The following is a 21,031-nucleotide window of genomic DNA, read 5'->3' as shown; positions in this document are numbered from 1 at the left end:
GGGAAATCCCATTTTTTGCTACTCAGGATCAGGTAATCTGTCTACTTTTATGCCGGTTTTTCAAAGCAACATTGGACTGGATCACCTGATCCAGATACACAGTTTTCAAGATACACAAATCGGATTACCACTGCTCTAATAGGACGACATATCACAACGTGGGCTACCAGCTACATACAGAACAGGTGAAAGAGCCACTCATAGTTTTCATTTTGAGACAAACACAAAAATAAAATCCCACTTCAATCATAATTTCTTTTATGACCCCCATCTGAGCCACTACGAATAAAACTAATATACATTAACAAATACATTGTGGACATTTTTGAAAACGTCTTAAAAAAAAATTAATTAGGGTCTTTTTCATATAGGAGGAAAGACCAGAAATTTGTATTAGATTGTTTCCTTGAAATTAATATACGGTGATGATTGAGATATATCTTTTATCTTGTATTTTTGTTTTGTTATTTAATCTGTTTGGGGATTGTTATGAGGACAAGATAAGTTGTATTTTTTTTTTATTTTTACTTTACTAAACTTGACTAAGGTTAAACAAGTCAAGTGCAAAATATAAAAAGTAAATACACTAAATGATACGAATGTAATTTTGACAATTTAAAGTTTTACTAAGTTTTTGTGCTGGAATCCACCTTGAAATCCACCTTGAAATCCTACCCCCTGTGGGATCAGGATAATCCGTTTTTTGGATCAAAGTTATCCAATCTACTGACAAGTTTTGAACAAAACAAAGTGAAGGTTTGATCCAGATTAAAACTAGGGCCAGTTGTTCAAAGGTAAACTAACGGATTTTGGTTATCGGATGGATCAAATCGTGAAAATGGGTTGTTCAAAAGGGAATGAAGGGATCTGAAATCAGATTAGATCACGGAATCCAATCCTAGTTTTAATCTGGATCAAACCTTCACTTTGTGTTGTCAAAACTTGTCAGTAGGATTTGGATAACTTTGATCAAAAAAAACAGGATTTCCTGATCCCAACAGGGGGGGGGGGGATTCAAGGTGGATTTCAAGGTGGATTTCAGCACGAAAACGTAGTAAAACTTTAAATTGGTCAAATAATACCTTTGTATCATTTAGTGGTATATACTTTTTATTTGCACTTGACTTGTAACCTTAGTTAAGTTAGTAAGTAAAAAAGAAAATAAAAATACAAATTACTTGTCCTCATGAAACAATCCCCCAAACAGATTAAATCAACAAAAAAATACAAAATAATAATATTATCTCAATCATCACCGATATTAATTCAAGGAAACAATCTAATACAAATTCGGTCTTTCCTCCTTAGATGAGAAGAACCCGAACATTCTACTACTACTCACTTTTAACTTTTATTTTTTTAAGACGTTTTCAAAAATGTCCACAATGTATTTGTTAATGTATATTAGTTTTTTATTGTAGTGGTCAGATGAGGGGTCATAAAAGAAATTATGAATGGAAGTGGGAGTTATTTTTGTGTTGTCTCAAAAATAAACTTAGAGTGACCCCATCTTGGCTCTTCTACCTGTTTGTAGTAGCTGGTAGCCCACGTTGTGATATGTCGTCCTATTTAGAGCAGTGGTAATCCGGATTGGTAATCTTGAAAACTGTGTATCTGGATCAGGGTGATCCAGTCCAATGTTGCTTTGAAAAACCGGCATAAAAGTAAGACAGATTACCTGATCCTGAGTAGCAAAAAATGGGATTTCCAAATCGAATAATTTTGATCCAGATTAAATTTTGAACAACTGGCCCCTAGAGATAGGCATGGGGAACTATTTAAAGATCATCTCTCAATGCAAATCAAACCAGCTATTAAGCTAACAGAAATAAACCCATGCCTATCTTAGGTATGGTGAAAGGTGTGTGATGATGTGGGGTAGTTTATTTAGATAAATGGGAAATTTCAGTGCATAGTATTGATCATAAATAACGGCCTTAATAATAAAAATCTGCCTGCCTCTATGGGAATTAACATAGGGGGGTGTATACTTATGCCCCTGATTTTAAGGAAGAACATTTATTATTTACAATATATTATCATTCACATAGAAAATTGGTTCCATAAAGGGTGGATTTTCCTTTTTTTTTTAGTTAAAGGCATTAAGATCAATTTCCAGAAGATGTTTTTATTATTTATCTTTTTAATCACTTCAGCCTGGTGTGTAAGCTTTCTCATGCGTGTGTAGGAGTTCCAGAGTGGGACCAGCATCAACATCTCCTCACGGCCTCCAATCCTGTGTAGTTTGTTTAGGTTTACACCTTGTGCAGAACTCACACACATGTCTTATTCATCCATACATCCGTACACCCCTGCCTCCCTCGATATCGCCACTCCCCATATTATTTGCTATTAATTGAATAAATACTCCCTGTTGACTAAGCTTAAGCGAGTTTGCAACAGAGCGTCCTACCTTCATCTCTCAATAGAGTCTGGGAGGAGTTGGCTGGTGGATGAGGTAAGTGTGCTCCATGTACTCCGTCAGACGCTGCCAGAAGCTGAGCGGCTCGTTGAAAATCACTGGCATTGTAATCTTGGAGAGTTCCTAAAACGACAAGAAGAGGACCGGGTTTCATCACAGAGCGAAAGGAATTGTCTTCACACTGCCATCATTGAATGTGTAACATTTAAGTGACTGTAAAAAGACCCAAAAAATATTGGTTTTCAAACATGCAGCCTACTAGTGGTCCGATGGCATTTGTAAGGCAAGGCAAGGCAGATTTATTTGTAGAGCACATTTCAGCAACAGGGCAATTCAAAGTGCTTTACACAAAATCAGTTAAACAGATAAAACACAAGTACAAACAGTTAAAAATAAAAACTTTAAGGCGAATAAACCCTAACCAACCCCATTCAGACTACCTTCACAGTAATTGTCAGTGCTAGTGCTGCCTTTCGTGATCACCCTCAGTGTCACTACCCTTCACGACTCTATTTTTAGAGATGTTACCTTTTGTCTCCTTGGACTCTCCTCAACATAATTAAGCCGATCTAGTGCTGCCTTTCGTGTCTATTTTCGACACTAAACATTGACACTTTTTCTTTAAGTGTTACCCTTCGATTCTGTCTTTCTCTGTATTACAAAACTTTTATACTTATTCCTTGTCCTCAAAAAAAATTCGTAAAACAGATAAAACACATGCATAGACAGTTAAAAATAAAAACATTAAGACACATAAAACACAAGAATAAAAGTTACAGTGCAGCATACGAAATACAACATTAAACAGTCATACTTGTACAGTATGTTGCTTTGTTAAAAAGGTGTCTGCCAAATGAATAAATGTAAATGTAGTTGTCCTATCGTATTACTGTAATCTGTCTACTAATCTACGTAACATGCTGCTCAACACATTACAACTCATTTTTTATACGATGAAGTGAGACTGTACTTTGCTGTGAGAACAACGCTAAGTTAGCACGGCAATCGCTACAATTGCTCTGGTAATTGTTGGAGTATTATTAATCATTTGGAGACATGTTTCTATCCACAATTTTTAAAAGTGAGATTTCCATGTCTTTTTTTTTTTTTTTTTCTTTTTAATAAAGCAGCTGAGGTGCTATGTAAATACTGTGAAAGTATCACAATGCTCAATCCAAAGAGAATTGGGTGGCAGTAGCTCAGTCTGTTAGGTTGGGAACCGGAGGGTTCCTGGTTCAAGTCCTTGTACGGACCAGAGGGTGGATTGGGAGCTGGAGAGATTCCACTTCACCTCCGGGCACTACCAGGTGCTCTTGAGCAAGCACTGTACCTGCTCAGGACGCTGGTCCAGCACTGGCAGCCCACTCAATCGACATCTCTCCATTGTGCATGAATAGGTCCTGAGTATGTGTGTGTAGTCAGGCCTGTGTGTAGTGATTACTAACAAAACAGAGTGTAAATTGTAATTTCCCCACTGGGGATCAATTAACAGTATAAATGATTAAATTCATTGCACACAGCCTGTATTTTTAAACAAGCCCCAGACCGGTATTGTCATAACTATTTTTTATAACGTGCCTCTACAGTGCTGTTACAGAGACGGCAAGAGTGCAATGTGCCAATCAGAAACAACAAGATTTGAAGAGTTATATATGTTTTACTGCTTTTTGAATTTTATTTTTCACGAATCTTCTTATTGTTGTTTTGTAGATTTGTTTTGGGACAACGGATGGAAAAATAGCCTTTGCTAATTCTGGTGCATTTACAGCCATGTTAATTAATGCACACTGTCCCCGTCAAATAAATTAATAAATAAAATTGTTAAATCAACGAGGGAGAATACAGGGATTTTCAGAGAACAATGTGTATTTTAAATATTAAAGTAGCCTATGTAAACATGTTCTAGTAAAAAAAAAATACAAGTACAGTATTAACCGGAAAATTAAGCATTATAAAGTCCTTTATTCACTTTGCTCTGTTTTTGGTCTCTACAACCCCTGAGTGAAATCTAAATGCTCTATGTTTACCACTAGTTTTCTAACTTTCTGTCTGCAGTTTGGTGTTGAGCTGGTAGTGTATAGTGGGTTTAACAGCGTTTTCACTGAACACAGCTGCAAACGGTACAACTAGCATGACTAATAAAACAAATAATATTTAAAATTGTCTACCATCCAATGCAGTTCCTTAGGATACTCCAAATACTGAAGTCATTTTTGAAAACATTGGTGCAGGTAACCTGGTCCTAGAATCACACACGACACACAACACACACAACACACCACAACACACCAGTATTATTATTCTATAAGGTTTGTTTGATACCTTGACTTTGTGATCTAAAATTAGATGCTTTTCATTAGAGTAAATAACATATCCGACATATAATAGCTGCAGGCATGTGAATATAGTCAAGAAAAACCTGTAATGTATTATGGACATACTGGAACAAAGCCCAGAGGGGAAATCACACCGGTTCAATGATGGTGAAAAGCCTTGGGATCATCCATCAACTATCTAACTGCTCAGTGAGTCCAACAGAAACAACGGACCAACCATGTTAAACTTATTTTACAGGTACAGGTTTGGGTTAGGATAATATACATAAAATCCCAAGAGGAGTAGCATATTTGAACACAAGCGGAGGGACTAGCCAACATGAGATCCTACTGCAGACCTGAGAATTGCATTTCACTGTGACCTATCAATATTTAACAGCTCCAACACAGAGCTCACTTCATCATAAAACCTCTTTCTTTCTTTCTCACCAGTCTGGCCCTGGCTAAATTATTCAACTACTAAGTGGAAAGAACCGTGTGAGGACATCAAATGAAGAAAAAAAACAAAGGCCGTTTCTCACAGCAGGTTGGTAAATAAACATCTGATGTAATAATATACCACAGCAAGAATAAACTGGAAGGATAACAGTCTGCTGAGAGGAGAGGAGCGCTTGGTGGAGTTTGTTTCTTTTGATGAAAGGAGGAAAAAGCGCGGGGGGGTCAGCAGTCGTTTACGAAAAACTGTGGGGGCGGGCGGCCCGCTGACCTATGCTTTGTGATCCCGTGGGTTGAGTCTCGTCCTGTCGCCATGGTGATCCTCTGGAACATGCCGGCGGGGCTGCTGAGGGGTGCTTAACAACATGACAGAGCCTTCGTCCTCGTCCCTCGTCAAACGATTGGCTGGCCACCGTCTCAAAGCCGCTCAGGGAGATCTCCGAGTCTGATTCTGGGATGGACACGTGAAAGCCATTCATTCACTTTCATTGTAGTAGGAGGAAATTATACAATGATCTGAAAAGGGTATAACTCAAATTTTTTGAAAGAGGGATATAATGTGTCCAATATTTGGAATTCATGGACGACGGGGAGGCCCAGAATCCATTAATTCCTGATAGTGGACCCCTTGAAGGTCTGCTTCCACCAGTGTTCACTTACCAACATTTTTAGACCATAAATTTATATTTTCATGTGTTTCACAATCAATATCTGAAGTTTTTGTCAATGATAACTCCGTTCATGGTAAACACCGGAGGGTTTGACTTTGCTGCGTTCTATTATCCTCAACGAACCGACTCGGACTCGGACCTCGGAATTCTTGCTCGGTGTCCACAAGGGTTGTCGGAAGAAATGGGGCATGTTGCTAGGCAACGTCTGACTTTCTAGTCAAAACTCCGACTTGGATAAATAATAGAACGCAGCATAATACCTGGAACAATCATTCCCAAAAGGTTCTTATGCAATGGAATGTTTTTTACTGCTCAGTAAATAGGACAGACCCTCGATACCACCTGGCAACGGGAGACATTTCTAGCCCATTTAGCTCGTTGAATTCTCAGACAGCTACGAGCCGGAAAGCTAACGCTGTACAGCACGAGTCAAAAATCAATATCGCAATGGTTGAAAATCAGTATGTTTGACAGGTTTAAAAACAAGACATGCTAGCGTCCCAGCCATGTCCTGTCCCCAAATCAAGTCTTTCACAAACAAATGACAGGCGATGCTATGTGTACTAAGTAGGGTGCTAACATGTGGGGTGATTGCTGTGATGCAGTGAAATACGTTTAGAGAAGCAGTATAACTTACTTCTTTAACTTTTAAGGTGCCATCCATAAGCTAAGGCACTGAGGACTACACTTGTGTTGGAATAACAGATTCATAATTATTATGTTTACCCATTTCAATTTGCATTTATTTAGTCATATTTACTGGAACTACTGGGCATAGTAGTTGTCCAAATATCACATTTTAATAGACATCCTACAGCCAATCAGAAAAAAGTATTCACCCAGACCATGGGATAAAATGAATGATCCCGTGCCAGTGGTTGTGGTCTGATGATACAGCCAGTGATAGCCATTAACCACAGATCAGGGTCGAAATGTTGGCCATTAAAGCTTAATGCTAGTCTCGCGTTGCCAGACCTTCTCACGGTGCTGTGGAGGAAGGTCTGGCTAGTCCACCCACCATTCTTGGATAGCAAAAAGAAGTGCTAGGATTTATTGGCATTGTTACACCAACCACGATGTTCAGGGCGGCACTAAGCAACGGGTGCCGCTGCCAAATAGCCTCGGGAAGACTGTTTTGGTGTGTTTGTTCAAAAGATAGTCTAGCTAGCTGTCTGGATTTACCCTGCAGAGATCTGAGGACCAGGTAACCATAGTCCTCAGATTGGAAGATAGTCTAGTAGCGTCTGGATTTACCTGCAGAGATCTGAGGACCAGGTAACTATAGTCTCAGATGGACAGTAGTCTAGTAGCTGTCTGGATTTACCCGCAGAGACTGAGAACCAGGTAACCATGTCCTCAGATTGGACAGATAGTCTAGCTAGCTGCTGGATTTACCTTGCAGAGATCTAGGACCAGTGATACCATAGTCTCAGATTGGACAGAAAGTCTAGCTACTGTCTGGATTTACCCTGCGAGATCTGAGGACCAGAAACTATAGTCCTCAGATTGGACAGATAGTCTAGCTAGCTGTCGGATTTACCCGCAGAGACCTGAGGACAGGTAACATATTCAGATGTGACAGATAGTATAGCTAGCTGTCTGGATTACCCGCAGAGATCTGAGGACCAGGTAACCATAGTCCTCAGAAATCCACCGGAGGTTAGAACGCCAACACAGAGAAGTGGAAGGTAAAGGAATTAAGCCTAAAAAAAGTGAAATACTGTGGAATTTCCAGTGGCATTGGAGCAATCCCGGAAGTGGAGTATAGACTGCATCATGCACATAATGCAGTGTCAGGTATTCATGTCGGCCAAAAAAACCAGGAAATTACAGTTTAGTTTTAGATTTGTCTGTGAGATAATGTTAAAACGTGTCACCGTTCCTGGTTGTCCACCAGCAAACGGTGAGTTAAGTCAGGAAACATCTTGGTATTGTTTTTGTTTTGTTTGAAAAATGAAACCAAGGGATTCATATCAAGACGTTTATGTTAAAAAACAAAAACAAACAACGATATATTGTTATCAGATTTTTTAACTCTCCAGTCAAGTCATATGGGTTATATGAATAAAAAATTGAAGTGACTTTAAAATCTCACATATTTAAACGGCTATGGTTTAAAAAACGAGTCTCATTCAGACTTGTGTTAAAAGTATATACTTGTTGTTACATATACTGTATATAAACAATAATATATATCAGTTTTTTCTTTATAGTGATTTTGTGATGAATTCGTTGCGGGCTGCTATTTAAATGACAAATCTATAAATATTATTCATACAAAAATCATGCTGTGCAACAAACAATGCAGACCTCCCATGCGCGACACAGCCGTCATATACTGCCTTTTGACAATAGAAATGGTTACATAAAGCACAAATTAGATCAAAAGGTTAAAATATAGCAATGAAAAGTAATCCTCATGTTCAAAACAATCCTCAAGCATCAGTCAATTTGAAAATGTTACTTCACCGTGCAGGTTCCTCACCCCCAAAAAACTCATTCACGTGAAAAGGCTTCAAGTTATTACAACACAACCAGGACACACTTGCGCGACGTCACACTTGAGGAGCGGCAAACCAAATACCAAGGACACTGACCGGGGGAGAAAGTATCCAATGTCCTAGGGGTGAATGACGAAGCGGCGGCCCGTGAGCGGGAGCTCGTCACAGAATCCCGCGTTCCGAGGGTGTCTGAGAACTTGACAACTCACCGAACACGGGTGTGGAACCATCCTCGCTGGGGCGCCCGCGGCGACGATCCCTTGACGACGGATTGCTCGAGTTCGTGGTGCTCTGTGGCGAGAGTCTGCAGCGCTTCCGAGAGGATCTATTCTTCTCGACCTCCTGCTCCAATTTCAGACTGCGCACCTGAGATCACCCCCCACCCACACACCACACACACACACACACACACACATACACACATATACACACAGAAAAAAAGACTAATCACTCATACAGTAGAAACATGTCATCTTCACATTTGATAAAGTGCTTCATGGCTACCAACTTTTTATTTGCACTTCCTTCTCATCACAAATGGAAGAAGGCAAATGTGTTGTACTATCAGACTGTGAGAAATTAACAGCCCGCTGACTGATCCTCCCATCCGCACGTCATCATTATCAGACCCACAGAGAGGGACAGAGACGGAGCTGAGAGGGACGAGCCATGGTTATCTGTAATGGAGGAAGCTGCCTTGAGCGGCCGTCTCAAATGGCCAGCCAGAGAAAACGATTCCTGCGGAGGAGAGGGGCTCAAATGACGGGAATGGACTTGGGTATAAACCATTAGCCACCTCCCTTTTACACAGTGCATAGTGTTTATAATGTCAGATGTGCTCATTTTTCGCTGCAACATCTGCTTCCATATAAAGTAACAAGTGTGTCCATAAATAGTATGTGTAGACCACAAATTACAGTGTTTTACTGAGACTGCAAAAAGCCAGAAGAGGGACAATGATATACATATAATCCACTAGATGGTACCAGAACCAGGAAGGCAAGGTGAAGTGAGGAGAAAGGTGCTACATAATGACAGACTACATCCATTATGCAACATACTGAACTTAACCTCCTGTTGTCTTCAGGTCAAATTGACCCCTTTCTAAAATGTTTCAAAATCAGAAATTGGGTTTCTTTCAAACAGATTTCCCCAAAAAAGTTACGTGGATGGTTCCCAACAACATCCTCACAAGTTAAATGAATAATCAGCTCACTACTTTTATTGAATTTGTGTGTTTTTTTGTCAATTTTCTAGCATTTGGAGAAAAAACAATTGGTAAAAGAACTTTTTTAAAAGTGTAAGAAAAGAGAGAAAAATGTCAAAAAGTGACTAAAATGAGAAGAAATGTCAAATAAAGTGACAAAAATGTGAAAATATGTCAAAAAAATTAACAAAAATGTCCAAAAAGCTTTCAAAATTTGGGGAAAAAAGCCACTGAAATTTCAAAAGGCTCAGAAAAAGTCGACAAAAGGTTGAAAATGTGACAAAATCATTGGGGGGAAAGACACAACAAGGTCGAGAAAGACGACCGTGACCTCAATAAAGGTTTTTAAATTTTAAATTTCCGGTCGGAGGGAAGAAAACACGAGGGTTAAAGAGGAACTCTTACACATTACAGTGCAAAAAGAGCTGCAGGAGTGTGTCTTCTCGTCAAAATTGAAAATCACACTTTTGTTGCGCTTTTTAATCAATGGTTTTAACATTTTGTCCTTTTTTCAAAAAATATTTCAACGTTTGTCACTTTTGTTTGACGTTTAACACTACGTACTGTTACACTAACTCTAACTTTAGTCATACAGTAATTTGGGGAGTTTATTTGTGTTCTCCTTTTTAGAAAACTATACCTAATGTTTGAGTAGAAAAGCAGAAAATTAGGAATTTTTTGACCAAATTAAAGGAAAGTATGTTGATGGACAATCACTTTTACTATTAATTTAACGATTAAAACCACTTCAATTGTTTCCCCAAATGCTATAAAATAAATAAGACACCCAAAAAATGAATGAAAGTATAGATTTGTACATGCCAAAGAGCGTTGTGTGGAATCAATCATGTTATTTTGGGGAATTAAAAAGAACACATAGATATAGGAAAACGGGTCCATTTGACCCGAGACAACATGAGGGTTAAGTGATACAGTGTATTTCCTTCGCAGACCCCGCTGTATCATCCATACGCATACCATCATGTGTAAACCCCACATATGCTGTACAAGTTGACTTATTCCGATAGAGACCAGGCCAGGTCTGAAATCCTGAGCAGCCTTTTATTGCGCGCTCTACCTTTCCAATCACACTTCCAAAGGCTGCACCGCTGAGCGCTCGAGGCCTGGCACAGGTGTAAACCATTAAAGCACTAGACTGGCTGTAAATGAGAAACATTCAAATGATTTAGTTTCTTTGGCAGCCTCTGGGAACACGGCAGCTTTTAAATAGCCCCGCAACGATGTCGTTCTTGTGTGAAATGACAAAAAAGCCGTGTGAGTGAGCATGAGTGTGAGGGGAAAAGGGACAGGAAGAAATGCTAAAACGTTGTAACTGAGACTGACTTCTGCCAATATCCTCTTTTTATGAATTCAAGCTTTTGGAATTTGAACAATTTGTTCATGTCTTTATGTCCATGTCTATGACTGAAAATGCAGAACGGCTGTGCCATAAAAGAATCTGTGAGGTGAACACCCCTTGATTTACATATTCAACAACTCAAGTGTGCATTCATACTCCTACAAGACTGCATCAAAAGCAGCTGCACTGCTCCATATCATTTTGCACAATCAGCACTGTCATTCTTGTGTGTGATGGGATGTTCAGATATAATTCTGGTTCAGAAAGAGTGCCAGTGCACCATAACTGTGTTTGGTCATTATGAATGAAAATGAAAACAATCTCACTTTGGATTAGTGCTGGCAAACTACGTTTTGTGTTAAATCACCGCTGCTTGCTTTATGATTACAGTACGACAGTGGTGAAAATTCAGTTATTGTTGCCTGAAAGAATTCTAAGTTCTGTATCCAACAGAATTACACTAAGCTTCCAAGGTCTGATGTGTAGAAATTTCTCCCATCTAGCGTTGAGATCTACTGTATATCACAACAACTCTCTTGTGCCATGCCATGCAGTTCCAAGAACTGTATGTTTTACACTACGGTGGCTCTTCACGCTTCAAAAAGTCAGTCTCTTGCTCTTTCATATCGTTTTTTTTTCTTGGTGAGATACCATTATCAGTCCTATGAGTTTATCATGTGACACCAAAAACGCGAAAGGCAAAACAGTATGTCCTGTATGTCCTTACTGGCTAATGTATTTCAAGTGGCGCATGAATATGTAGCGTCTACCCATAGACAGTTAAGAAATGGACCAACAGATCCCATTGCTCTAAACAGAGACCAGTGAAGTCTATTAGAAGCTCTTTTCCGTGATGCTGAGCGTTACTGCGCAGCCTCCAACTGAGCTTGAAGACGTAGATGTGAACGTGAGCAACGTCTGACGCTGTAAGTCTTCTGGTAGCTGTTGCAAGAGACGAAATCTCAATCATACCCAATCAGCAGAGACGGAGAGCGTAGGTAATGTTAGGAGATAACATAGACCACAGGCCAATTACTGCTAACTTACATGCTAGTTAACATTAACATAGGCACAGGCTAATTACTGTTACTAAAATGTAGTTAACATTAACCATAGCCACAGGCTAATTCTGCTAACTAAAAGCTAGTTACATTAACATAGACACAAGCTAATTACTGCTAACTAAATGCTATAACATTAGTAATTTAACCCAAACGTCTGCGACCTCTCCTGTACTTTACGGTAATTCCCTACTGTGCGACAGTAAGTCACTTGGTTACGACACAATCGTTAGCCTATTTTACAAAAAACGTCTGCTACGGAGCCACACCGTGAGCTAAAAAGATAATGGAGCCTTTTATACATTTTCGCGTTTCTTTAGAAAAATAACGGAGGAAATAGAGTCTTCACACGCATCAGATGTAAAGTTATTTCACTGTCAAGTGGGCGCCGAGACATGAATGGCAGTCAATGGAATGCTAATGGCGCGGTGACGCTGTGGTACATCAAAATGGGCCCTATGGAGCTTCGCTAGAGAGGCAGGCTTACCCTTTGCATCTAACCCCAGTTCATGCTAATGTAAATGAAAATTTTAAATTTTAAGCCAAAGAAATACTTTGGAATGGCCGGTGGTGGTAAATATCCTGACAAAGGACAGTGTTGTGATATAAACAACTAAAATGTACACATTGGACCTTTAAGTTCCCAACCACAAAAACTCAGCAGGGCAGCCAGAGCTCCCGCACTAAAAAGCCAGACATGATCTTATTATTGGAATCACCGTGTGAACGTGTGTCAGTCCAGTGCTATTCTAAGTTTGACATCATTACAGAATTGATGTACAGGGTTGGCACTTGTTGGGACATAAGAGGTGCAATCTATCTTTCTCCTGGAGCGATGTAATCTATCCACTGGTATCCTTCCATTATAATCAAATCATTGAATCACCACAAAGAAGAAACCCACTGACAGCTCGTAATCACGCGGCCATACTGGCTGCTTTCATAAGGAGGTGTGAACTGTGTCGCCGTTTCTATGAAACATGTTCTGTTTTTACATCTATTCTAAACACAAAAAAAATCATATATCGCGTGTTACAGATGTATGGATCCGGATGATTACAGTATTTATATCTGTACATATTTTAAAGGGTCAGGTCACTCTATCAAAAAGAAATATCTACTTTCTTTTTTTTTCTACTCCACCCCAGTTACACTTGAAAACCACTCCAAGTGTAATGGGTCTTCGCAAGAGAAACAATGTCCGGGCAGATATTCCTGACTCTGTTTGATGACGTGGTCGCAAAGGTGTCTGCAGAGTGAATATCTTTTATGATTAGCACAGAACAGCCACAAATATTCATTTGAGGGAACCATATAGTGACTTTTTATTTAATGGGAAAAGTCATAGCCAGGAAGGTGGCGAGACGCAGGGTTATATGCAATATTTTGGGTGGGAGACTGGGGTTCAATTCCCACAGCGAAGATCATATATATATACCATATATAGATACTAGTATCTACTATATATACATCATATATATATACTATATATATTATATTAGTCCGGGCAAGACACTTAACCCCGTTAGTGCTCAGAAGCAGGAACCGTCTGACATATACTGTATTATCTACACATTGTCAGTTTTTTGATAAAAGCGCAGCTAAAAGGACATGTAATGTCACGTAATGTTCATGTAATGTTTGTAATGTTATGTAATGTAGTAGATAAGCGAACCAATTAATGTTCCAGCAGGTGTGGTAACGGCGGCAAATGACAGGACAATGACAGAGGAATAAAGAGTGCAGTGGTGTATTTGAAAGAGGCATTTTAGCAAACCGGACAAACAGAGTGGATGTGGAGCATCACGCTTCTGGAGTGCACGCTGTAATTGTCACCAAGTCGTACACAAGGGGTCAAACATAGGGCTCGTGGGCCAGAAAATGGCCGCCCCAATCAGGCCAGTGTGATATGACTTTGCAAAGAGTGAAAATTGCAGGAGAACGATTATAATCGACTTCCAAATTTACCACTTTAATCCCTGAGACATATCCGAGTTCTCTCCCGAGCTCCCTACAATGCCTAGAAATGTGTCTAAGGAAGCAAATTGTGTAGCCAACCTAAAGACAACAAGAAAACTCTGCGGAAGATGAAGGTCATGATCTTTCTGGAGTGTTTTAGTTGCATGGCCCACTTGAGATCAAATTACGGTATGTGGCCACAAAACTAAATGAGTTCAACACCCCTGTCTGACATAAGAATTATGGTCTTATTTCTGTTGTTTGCTATGGGTTGGGAGAGTAAAATGCTGATAATCACTGTACAAACAGACAAACACATGATCATTAGCTGAGAATAGGCATTCCCACAAACGACACAAATCTGTCTGGGGAAGCTGACACGTACCCTTCTGTATGGAGAGGGGCTGAGACAGACACTGATGAATGGAACTGGTCTCTATGGACAGTCACAGGATTTCTTGCAAATTTGGCGGCAGGGCGGAGGACACCATGGGCGGGGCAAAACGCATCGAGGAGAACCATTAAGAACAAAGTAAGAGGGAAATGACAAAAACTCAAACAAGCTGCTTAAAAAGCAGAAGAAACGAAACATGAAGCTCAACTGTTTAGTGTTCATTTTGTCTGATGCTCTCAAGTGAGCCGCAGAACAGATGGTGCAGGAAATCTTAATTATGAGGATTTTTGCCTGCAATGCTTGTCATTTTAATCACATGGTTGTCATTTCCACTTTGGGCAACCAATTCGTAATAACTACACACTATGAGAATCATTAGGGCTCAGTAAATATGTAAGTCAGCATTTACAAGCATTGTCCCAATTACTACACTTTTGTTTGTTAAATATAAACACAGGTATACATGTTTTATTGTTAATACTTAATAAGCTCATTTATAATTTTCTACTCTCCTCGTTACAGTATTTGGGACACAATAAGGTCTATTAAAATAGGGGACAGACGTCCCGGTTCCGGGGACGTCCACGATTTGGCGACCGGTCCCCGCGCTGGACTGTCCCGGAAATGTCCCGGTTTTCAACTGTGCGAAAGACCCGAATGGGAATTGAACGAAAGAAAAAACTGACAAAACGTAGCGGATAGTGCACACCCACAACACGCAGGGGCTCCAGACCGCCAGAGCCAGCGGTGCTCAGAGGATGTTTAGAAGCCGTGTTTTACGATGCTAATCAGTGATTATGACATGGAGTTGGTGCAGTTAAGCGAAAGCAATTTCGCGGACTTTTATGTTTTAAAAAGATCTTATCTTTAACAGCAAAAGGCGACCTCCTTAAAATCCTTCCCATAATGTGTCGACACTTAGAATATTAATCGGATGTCTGTTAGCAGCTAAAACCAAGAACTTTATGAACGTAAATAACAAGCTGGACAATTATCTATTAACTTACATTGCAGCGACCTCGTTTAATACGCATCAATGTCAAAGGAAAAATGCCCTCAGGTAGTTTTTGTGTATCTGATTCCAAGGACGCTGTTGCAGCAACAAGCCTTGAGCAGTAAAGCAAAAGCTGGCAGTCGTTCAGCTAAACATTACAACATTATGGAGATATGATACTTTCTATTTGAATATAAGACTTCTATCTGAAATATTAGGGACTTTCTATCTGAATTTAGAATATAGGACTTTCTTATTTTGAAATATTAAGGCCTTTTCTATCTTGAAATATTAGGCTTTTTATCTGGAAATATAGAACTTTTTATCTGAAGTATAAGGATGGATTTTTTATCTTGAAATATTTCGGAATTTCTATCTTGAGGTGTAGTGGAGTGAGTAGTGGAGTAAATAGTAGGAAAGGTAGCAGCAGGGGTTTGTGTCTAGGATCATACCTTGGGTGGGGGGGGGGCTCAACTCAAGCCACTAATGAGTGAACAGGCTCTAGGTTCTAGGTCCCCGTCTGTTAAGTTTTACAAAAATAAAAAAAACATACTTGTTTTTGGAGGAAATACGCTCTGAGCTGGAAAAGTCCCGGATTTTGTTCGAGAAATTGGTACCTTAATAATAAAGAGACTTCAGATCAGTATTAGGGGACCACTAAGGGTCTATATAAAGAGACTTCAGATCCAGTATTAGGCGCGGGACCACTAGGTCTATATATAAATGAGAATTCGATACATATCTTAGGGGACAACTAAGCTAAGGTCTTATAAAAGAGGACTTTTCAGTACAGATATTAGGGGCCCACTAAGTTCTATATATAAGACGAGACTTCAGATACAGTATTAGGGCCACTTAATGACTATATAAAAAAGAGGAATTCAGGATACCGATTAGGGGATCCACGAAGGTCTATATAAAAGAGACATTCAGATAACAGTATTCGGGGATCACTAAGGTGCTATATTAAAAGAGACTTCAGTACAGTATTAGGGGACCACTAAGGGTCTATTTAAAAGAGACTTCAGATCAATATTAGGGACCACTAAGGTCTATATAAAAGAGACTTCAGATACCAGTATTAGGACCACTAAGGTCTATATAAAAAGAGGCCGTCAGATACAGTATTAGGGGACCACTAGGTCGATATAAAGGACGCCGATACAGTATTAGGGGACCACTAAGGTCTAATAAAAGAGACTTCAGTACAGTATTAGGGGACCACTGAGTCGATATTACAAGAGACTTCAGATACCAGTATTAGGGGATCACCTAAGGGTCTATATCAAAAGCCATCCAAAAAACCATGTCAGGGGGCCTTTAAAATTAAGTCCGATGAGGTCCACTGGAAGGGGGAAGGGGACTTCAGCTCTTCTATAAAGGATGCATTGAGGCCTTTAAACCATACTTAACTTAATGCTTCAGTTCATGTTGCAGGTGTAGTGATATTAAAGTGTTAGTCTCCTCTTTTACCGTATGTACAATTTTTGGAAAACAAAAACTTAATGGACCAATGAAAATAACAGGTTTTACTTCTGCCACGCCGTCATTTTTTTCAATTGGACAGGAGAAAGATTTCAACTTCCTCCTCAGTTCCTCTGGCTGGCCTCGGCTGCCTGGTTTTCAGAGAGACGAGAGGAGACTTCGGTGAAACAAAAGCAGAGCAGGGTGGGAGGGACCGGGGCTTTCTTGGCACAGCACGAACACTACGGCATCAGTATTCTGACAAGCTGATTATGGATATTTTTGTTTTGCAAAGGGGGCCACCTGTAGTGAGGGGCTAGCTCCAGACGAAGTGACATCCCTGCATCCTCCTCATCATCCTCGTCGCTTGTCCTGCTTATTGGGAGGTAAGTAGGTGGCTGTAAGCTGAGTGCTCCTCAGCGCGTCCAGCCAGGCTGCAAAAAAAAATAATAAAATAACACATTACGATTTTTCTTTTTCCCCTTGTTAGTAGGGAATTTATCTTTAAAGCCAGACCATTGATATAAGCTCCTACATACATTTTTTAAGATTTTTTGAGTTACTTGACGTTTTCACAACCTAAACACCGTAGCAAAACTTAGCAAAAGTTCTCTTTTACTGGGTCAAAATAATAAGAAGTATTCTAACTTATATATAACAATTAGAAAACTCTATTTCTAGATTAGCGTGGATGGCAAATAAAAACACTTCTTACTTTGACATACTTCTCATTTTTATTTAAAACTGTTTTCTGATTGATTCTAGGTGGCAGGCCTAATACAACTAGGACGACATATCACAACGTGGGCTACCAGCTACATACAGAACAGGTAGAAGAGCCACTCTAAGTTTTCATTTTGAGACAAAACACAAAAATAACTCCCACTTCCACTCATAATTTCTTTTTGACCCCTCATCTGAGCACTACAATAAAAAACTAATATACATTAACAAATACTGTGACATTTTTGAAACGTCTTAAAAAAAAATAAGTTCAGGGTTTTCTTCTTCATCTAAGGAGGAAAGACCAGAAATTTGTATTAGATTGTTTCCTTGAAATTAATATACGGTGATGATTGAGATATATCTTATTATCTTGTATTTTTGTTTTGTTATTTAAATCTGTTTGGGGGATTGTTTCATGAGGACAAGATAAGTTGTATTTTTATTTTATTTTTTACTTTACTAAACTTGACTAAGGTTAAACAAGTCAAGTGCAAAATATAAAAAGTAAATACACTAAATGATACGAATGTATTATTTGACCAATTTAAAGTTTTACTAAGTTTTTGTGCTGGAATCCACCTTGAAATCCACCTTGAAATCCTACCCCCTGTTGGGATCAGGATAATCCTGTTTTTTTGGATCAAAGTTATCCAAATCCTACTGACAAGTTTGAACAACACAAAGTGAAGGTTTGACCAGATTTAAACTAGGGCCAGTTGTTCAAAGGTAAACTAATCGGATTTTGGTTATCGGATTGGATCAAATCGTGAAAATGGGTGTTCAAAAGGGAATGAAGGGATCTGAAATCAGATTAGATCACGGAATCCAATCCTAGTTTTAATCTGGATCAACACTTCACGTGTGTGTTCAAAACTTGTCAGTAGGATTTGGATAACTTTGTCCAAAAAAACAGGATATTCCTGATCCCAACAGGGGGGGGGGGGATTCAAGGTGGATTTCAAGGTGGATTTCAGCACGAAAACGTAGTAAAACTTTAAATGGTCAAAAAATACATTTGTATCATTTAGTGTATATACTTTTTTATTTGCACTTGACTTGTTAACCTTAGTTAAGTTTAGTAAAGTAAAAAGAAAAAATACAAATTATCTTGTCCTCATGAACAAATCCCCAAACAGATTTAAATAACAAAAAAAAATACAAAATAATAATATATATCTCAATCATCACCGATATTAATTTCAAGGAAACAATCTAATACAAATTTTGGTCTTTCCCCTTAGATGAAGAAGAACCTGAACATCTACTACTACTTCACTTTTAACTTTTTTTTTTTAAGACGTTTTCAAAAATGTCCACAATGTATTGTAATGTATATTAGTTTTTATTGTGTGGCTCAGATGAGGGGTCATAAAAAGAATTATGATGGAAGTGGGAGTTATTTTTGTGTTTTGTCTCAAAATTAAAACTTAGGTGACCCCACTGGCTCTTCTACCTGTTCTGTATGTAGTGGTAGCCCACGTTGTGATATGTCGTCCTATTTAGGCAGTGGTTATGGATTGGTAATCTTGAAAACTGTGTATCTGGATCAGGGTGATCCATCCAATGTTGCTTTGAAAAACCGGCATAAAAGTAAGACAGATTACCTGATTGAGTAGCAAAAAATGGGATTTCCAAATCCGATAATTTTGATCAGATAAATATTTTGAACAACTGGCCCAGAGATAGGCATGGGGAACTTATATAAGATCATCTCTCAATGCAAATCAAACCAGCTATTAAGCTAACTGAAATAACACCATGCCTATCTCTAGGTATGGTGAAAGGTGTGTGATGATGTGGGGTTAGTTTATTTAGTAAATGGGAACTTTATCAGGATGCATAGTATCCTGATCCATTAAATAACTGGCCTTTAATAATAAAAATCTGCCTGCCTCTATGGGAATTTAACATAGGGGGGTGTATACTTATGCCCCCTGTATTTTAAGGAAGAACATTTATTTATTTACAATATATTATTCATTCACATAGAAAATTGGTGTCCTTATAAGGGTGGATTTTCCTTTTTTTTTTTAGTTAAAGGCATTAAGATCAATTTCCAGAAGATGTTTTTATTTATTTATCTTTTTAATCAACTTCAGCCTGGGTGTGTAAGCTTTCTCATGCCGCTGTGTAGGATGTTCCAGAGCTGGGACCAGCATCAACATCTCCTCACGGCCTCCACATCCTGTGTAGTTTTGATTTAGGTTTACACCTTGTGCAGAACTCACACACATGCTCTTATTCATCCATACATTCCGTACACCACTGCCTCCCTCGATATCGCCACTCCCCATCTTATTATGCTATTAATTGAATAAATACTCCCTGTTGTACTAAGCTTAAGCTGAGTTTGCAACAGAGCGTCCTACCTTCATTCTCTCAATAGAGTCTGAGTAGGAGTTGGCCTGGTGGATGAGGTAAGTGTGCTCCATGTACTCCGTCAGACGCTGCAAGAAGCTGAGCGGCTCGTTGAAAATCACTGGCATTGTAATCTTGGAGAGTTCCTAAAATCGACAAGAAGAGGACCGGGTTTCATCACAGAGCGAAAGGAATTGTCTTCACACTGCCATCATTTGAATGTGTAACATTTAAGTTGACTGTTAAAAAGACCCCAAAAAATATTGGTTTTCAAACATGCAGCCTACTAGTGTCCAGATGGCATTTGTAAGGCAAGGCAAGGCAGATTTATTTGTAGAGCACATTTCAGCAACAGGGCAATTCAAAGTGCTTTACACAAAATCAGTTAAACAGATAAAACACAAGTACAAACAGTTAAAAATAAAAACTTTAAGGCCGATAAAACCCTAACCCTAACCCAATTCAGACTACCTTCACAGTAATTAGTCAGTGCTAGTGCTGCCTTTCGTGATCACCCTCAGTGTCACTACCCTTCACGACTCTATTTTTAGAGATGTTACCTTTTGTCTCCTTGGACTCTTCCTCACACTAATTAAGCCGATCTAGTGCTGCCTTTCGTGTCTATTTTCGACACTAAACATTGACACTTTTTCTTTAAAGTGTTACCCTTCGATTCTGTCTTTCTCTGTATTACAAAACTTTTATACTTATTCCTTGTCCTCAAAAAAAATTCGTAAAACAGATAAAACACATGCATAGACAGTTAAAAATAAAAACATTAAGACACATAAAACACAAGAATAAAAGTTACAGTGCAGCATACGAAATACAACATTAAACAGTCATACTTGTACAGTATGTTGCTTTGTTAAAAAGGTGTCTGCCAAATGAATAAATGTAAATGTAGTGTCCTATCGTATCTACTGTAATCTGTCTACGTAATCTACGTAACATGCTGCTCAACACATTACAACTCATTTTTTATACGATGAAGTGAGACTGTACTTTGCTGTGAGAACAACGCTAATGTTAGCACGGCAATCTGCTCACAATCTGCTCTGGTAATTGTTGGAGTATTATTAATCATTTGGAGACATGTTTCTATCCACAATTTTTAAAAGTGAGATTTCCATGTCTTTTTTT

General features: G+C 38.9%; 1 protein-coding gene across 10 annotated transcripts in view; it reads right to left on the bottom strand.

Annotated features, from left to right (window-relative positions):
* Positions 1 to 21,031, bottom strand: part of osbpl1a (oxysterol binding protein-like 1A) — a 54,644-nt gene that overhangs the window by 8,276 nt on the left and 25,337 nt on the right. For all 10 annotated transcript variants that reach the window (XM_032525970.1, XM_032525968.1, XM_032525967.1 and 7 more), the window contains one exon: positions 19,900 to 20,034. In XM_032525970.1, coding sequence (XP_032381861.1) covers positions 19,900 to 20,034 — 135 coding nt within the window. The remainder of the gene's footprint in view (positions 1 to 19,899; positions 20,035 to 21,031) is intronic.

Source organism: Etheostoma spectabile, chromosome 9 (genome assembly GCF_008692095.1).
Source record: "Etheostoma spectabile isolate EspeVRDwgs_2016 chromosome 9, UIUC_Espe_1.0, whole genome shotgun sequence".
In the NCBI taxonomy this organism is placed as follows: domain Eukaryota; kingdom Metazoa; phylum Chordata; class Actinopteri; order Perciformes; family Percidae; genus Etheostoma; species Etheostoma spectabile.
The sequence above is the reverse complement of the archived record's forward strand: the minus strand, read 5'-3'. Positions and strand labels throughout refer to the sequence as shown.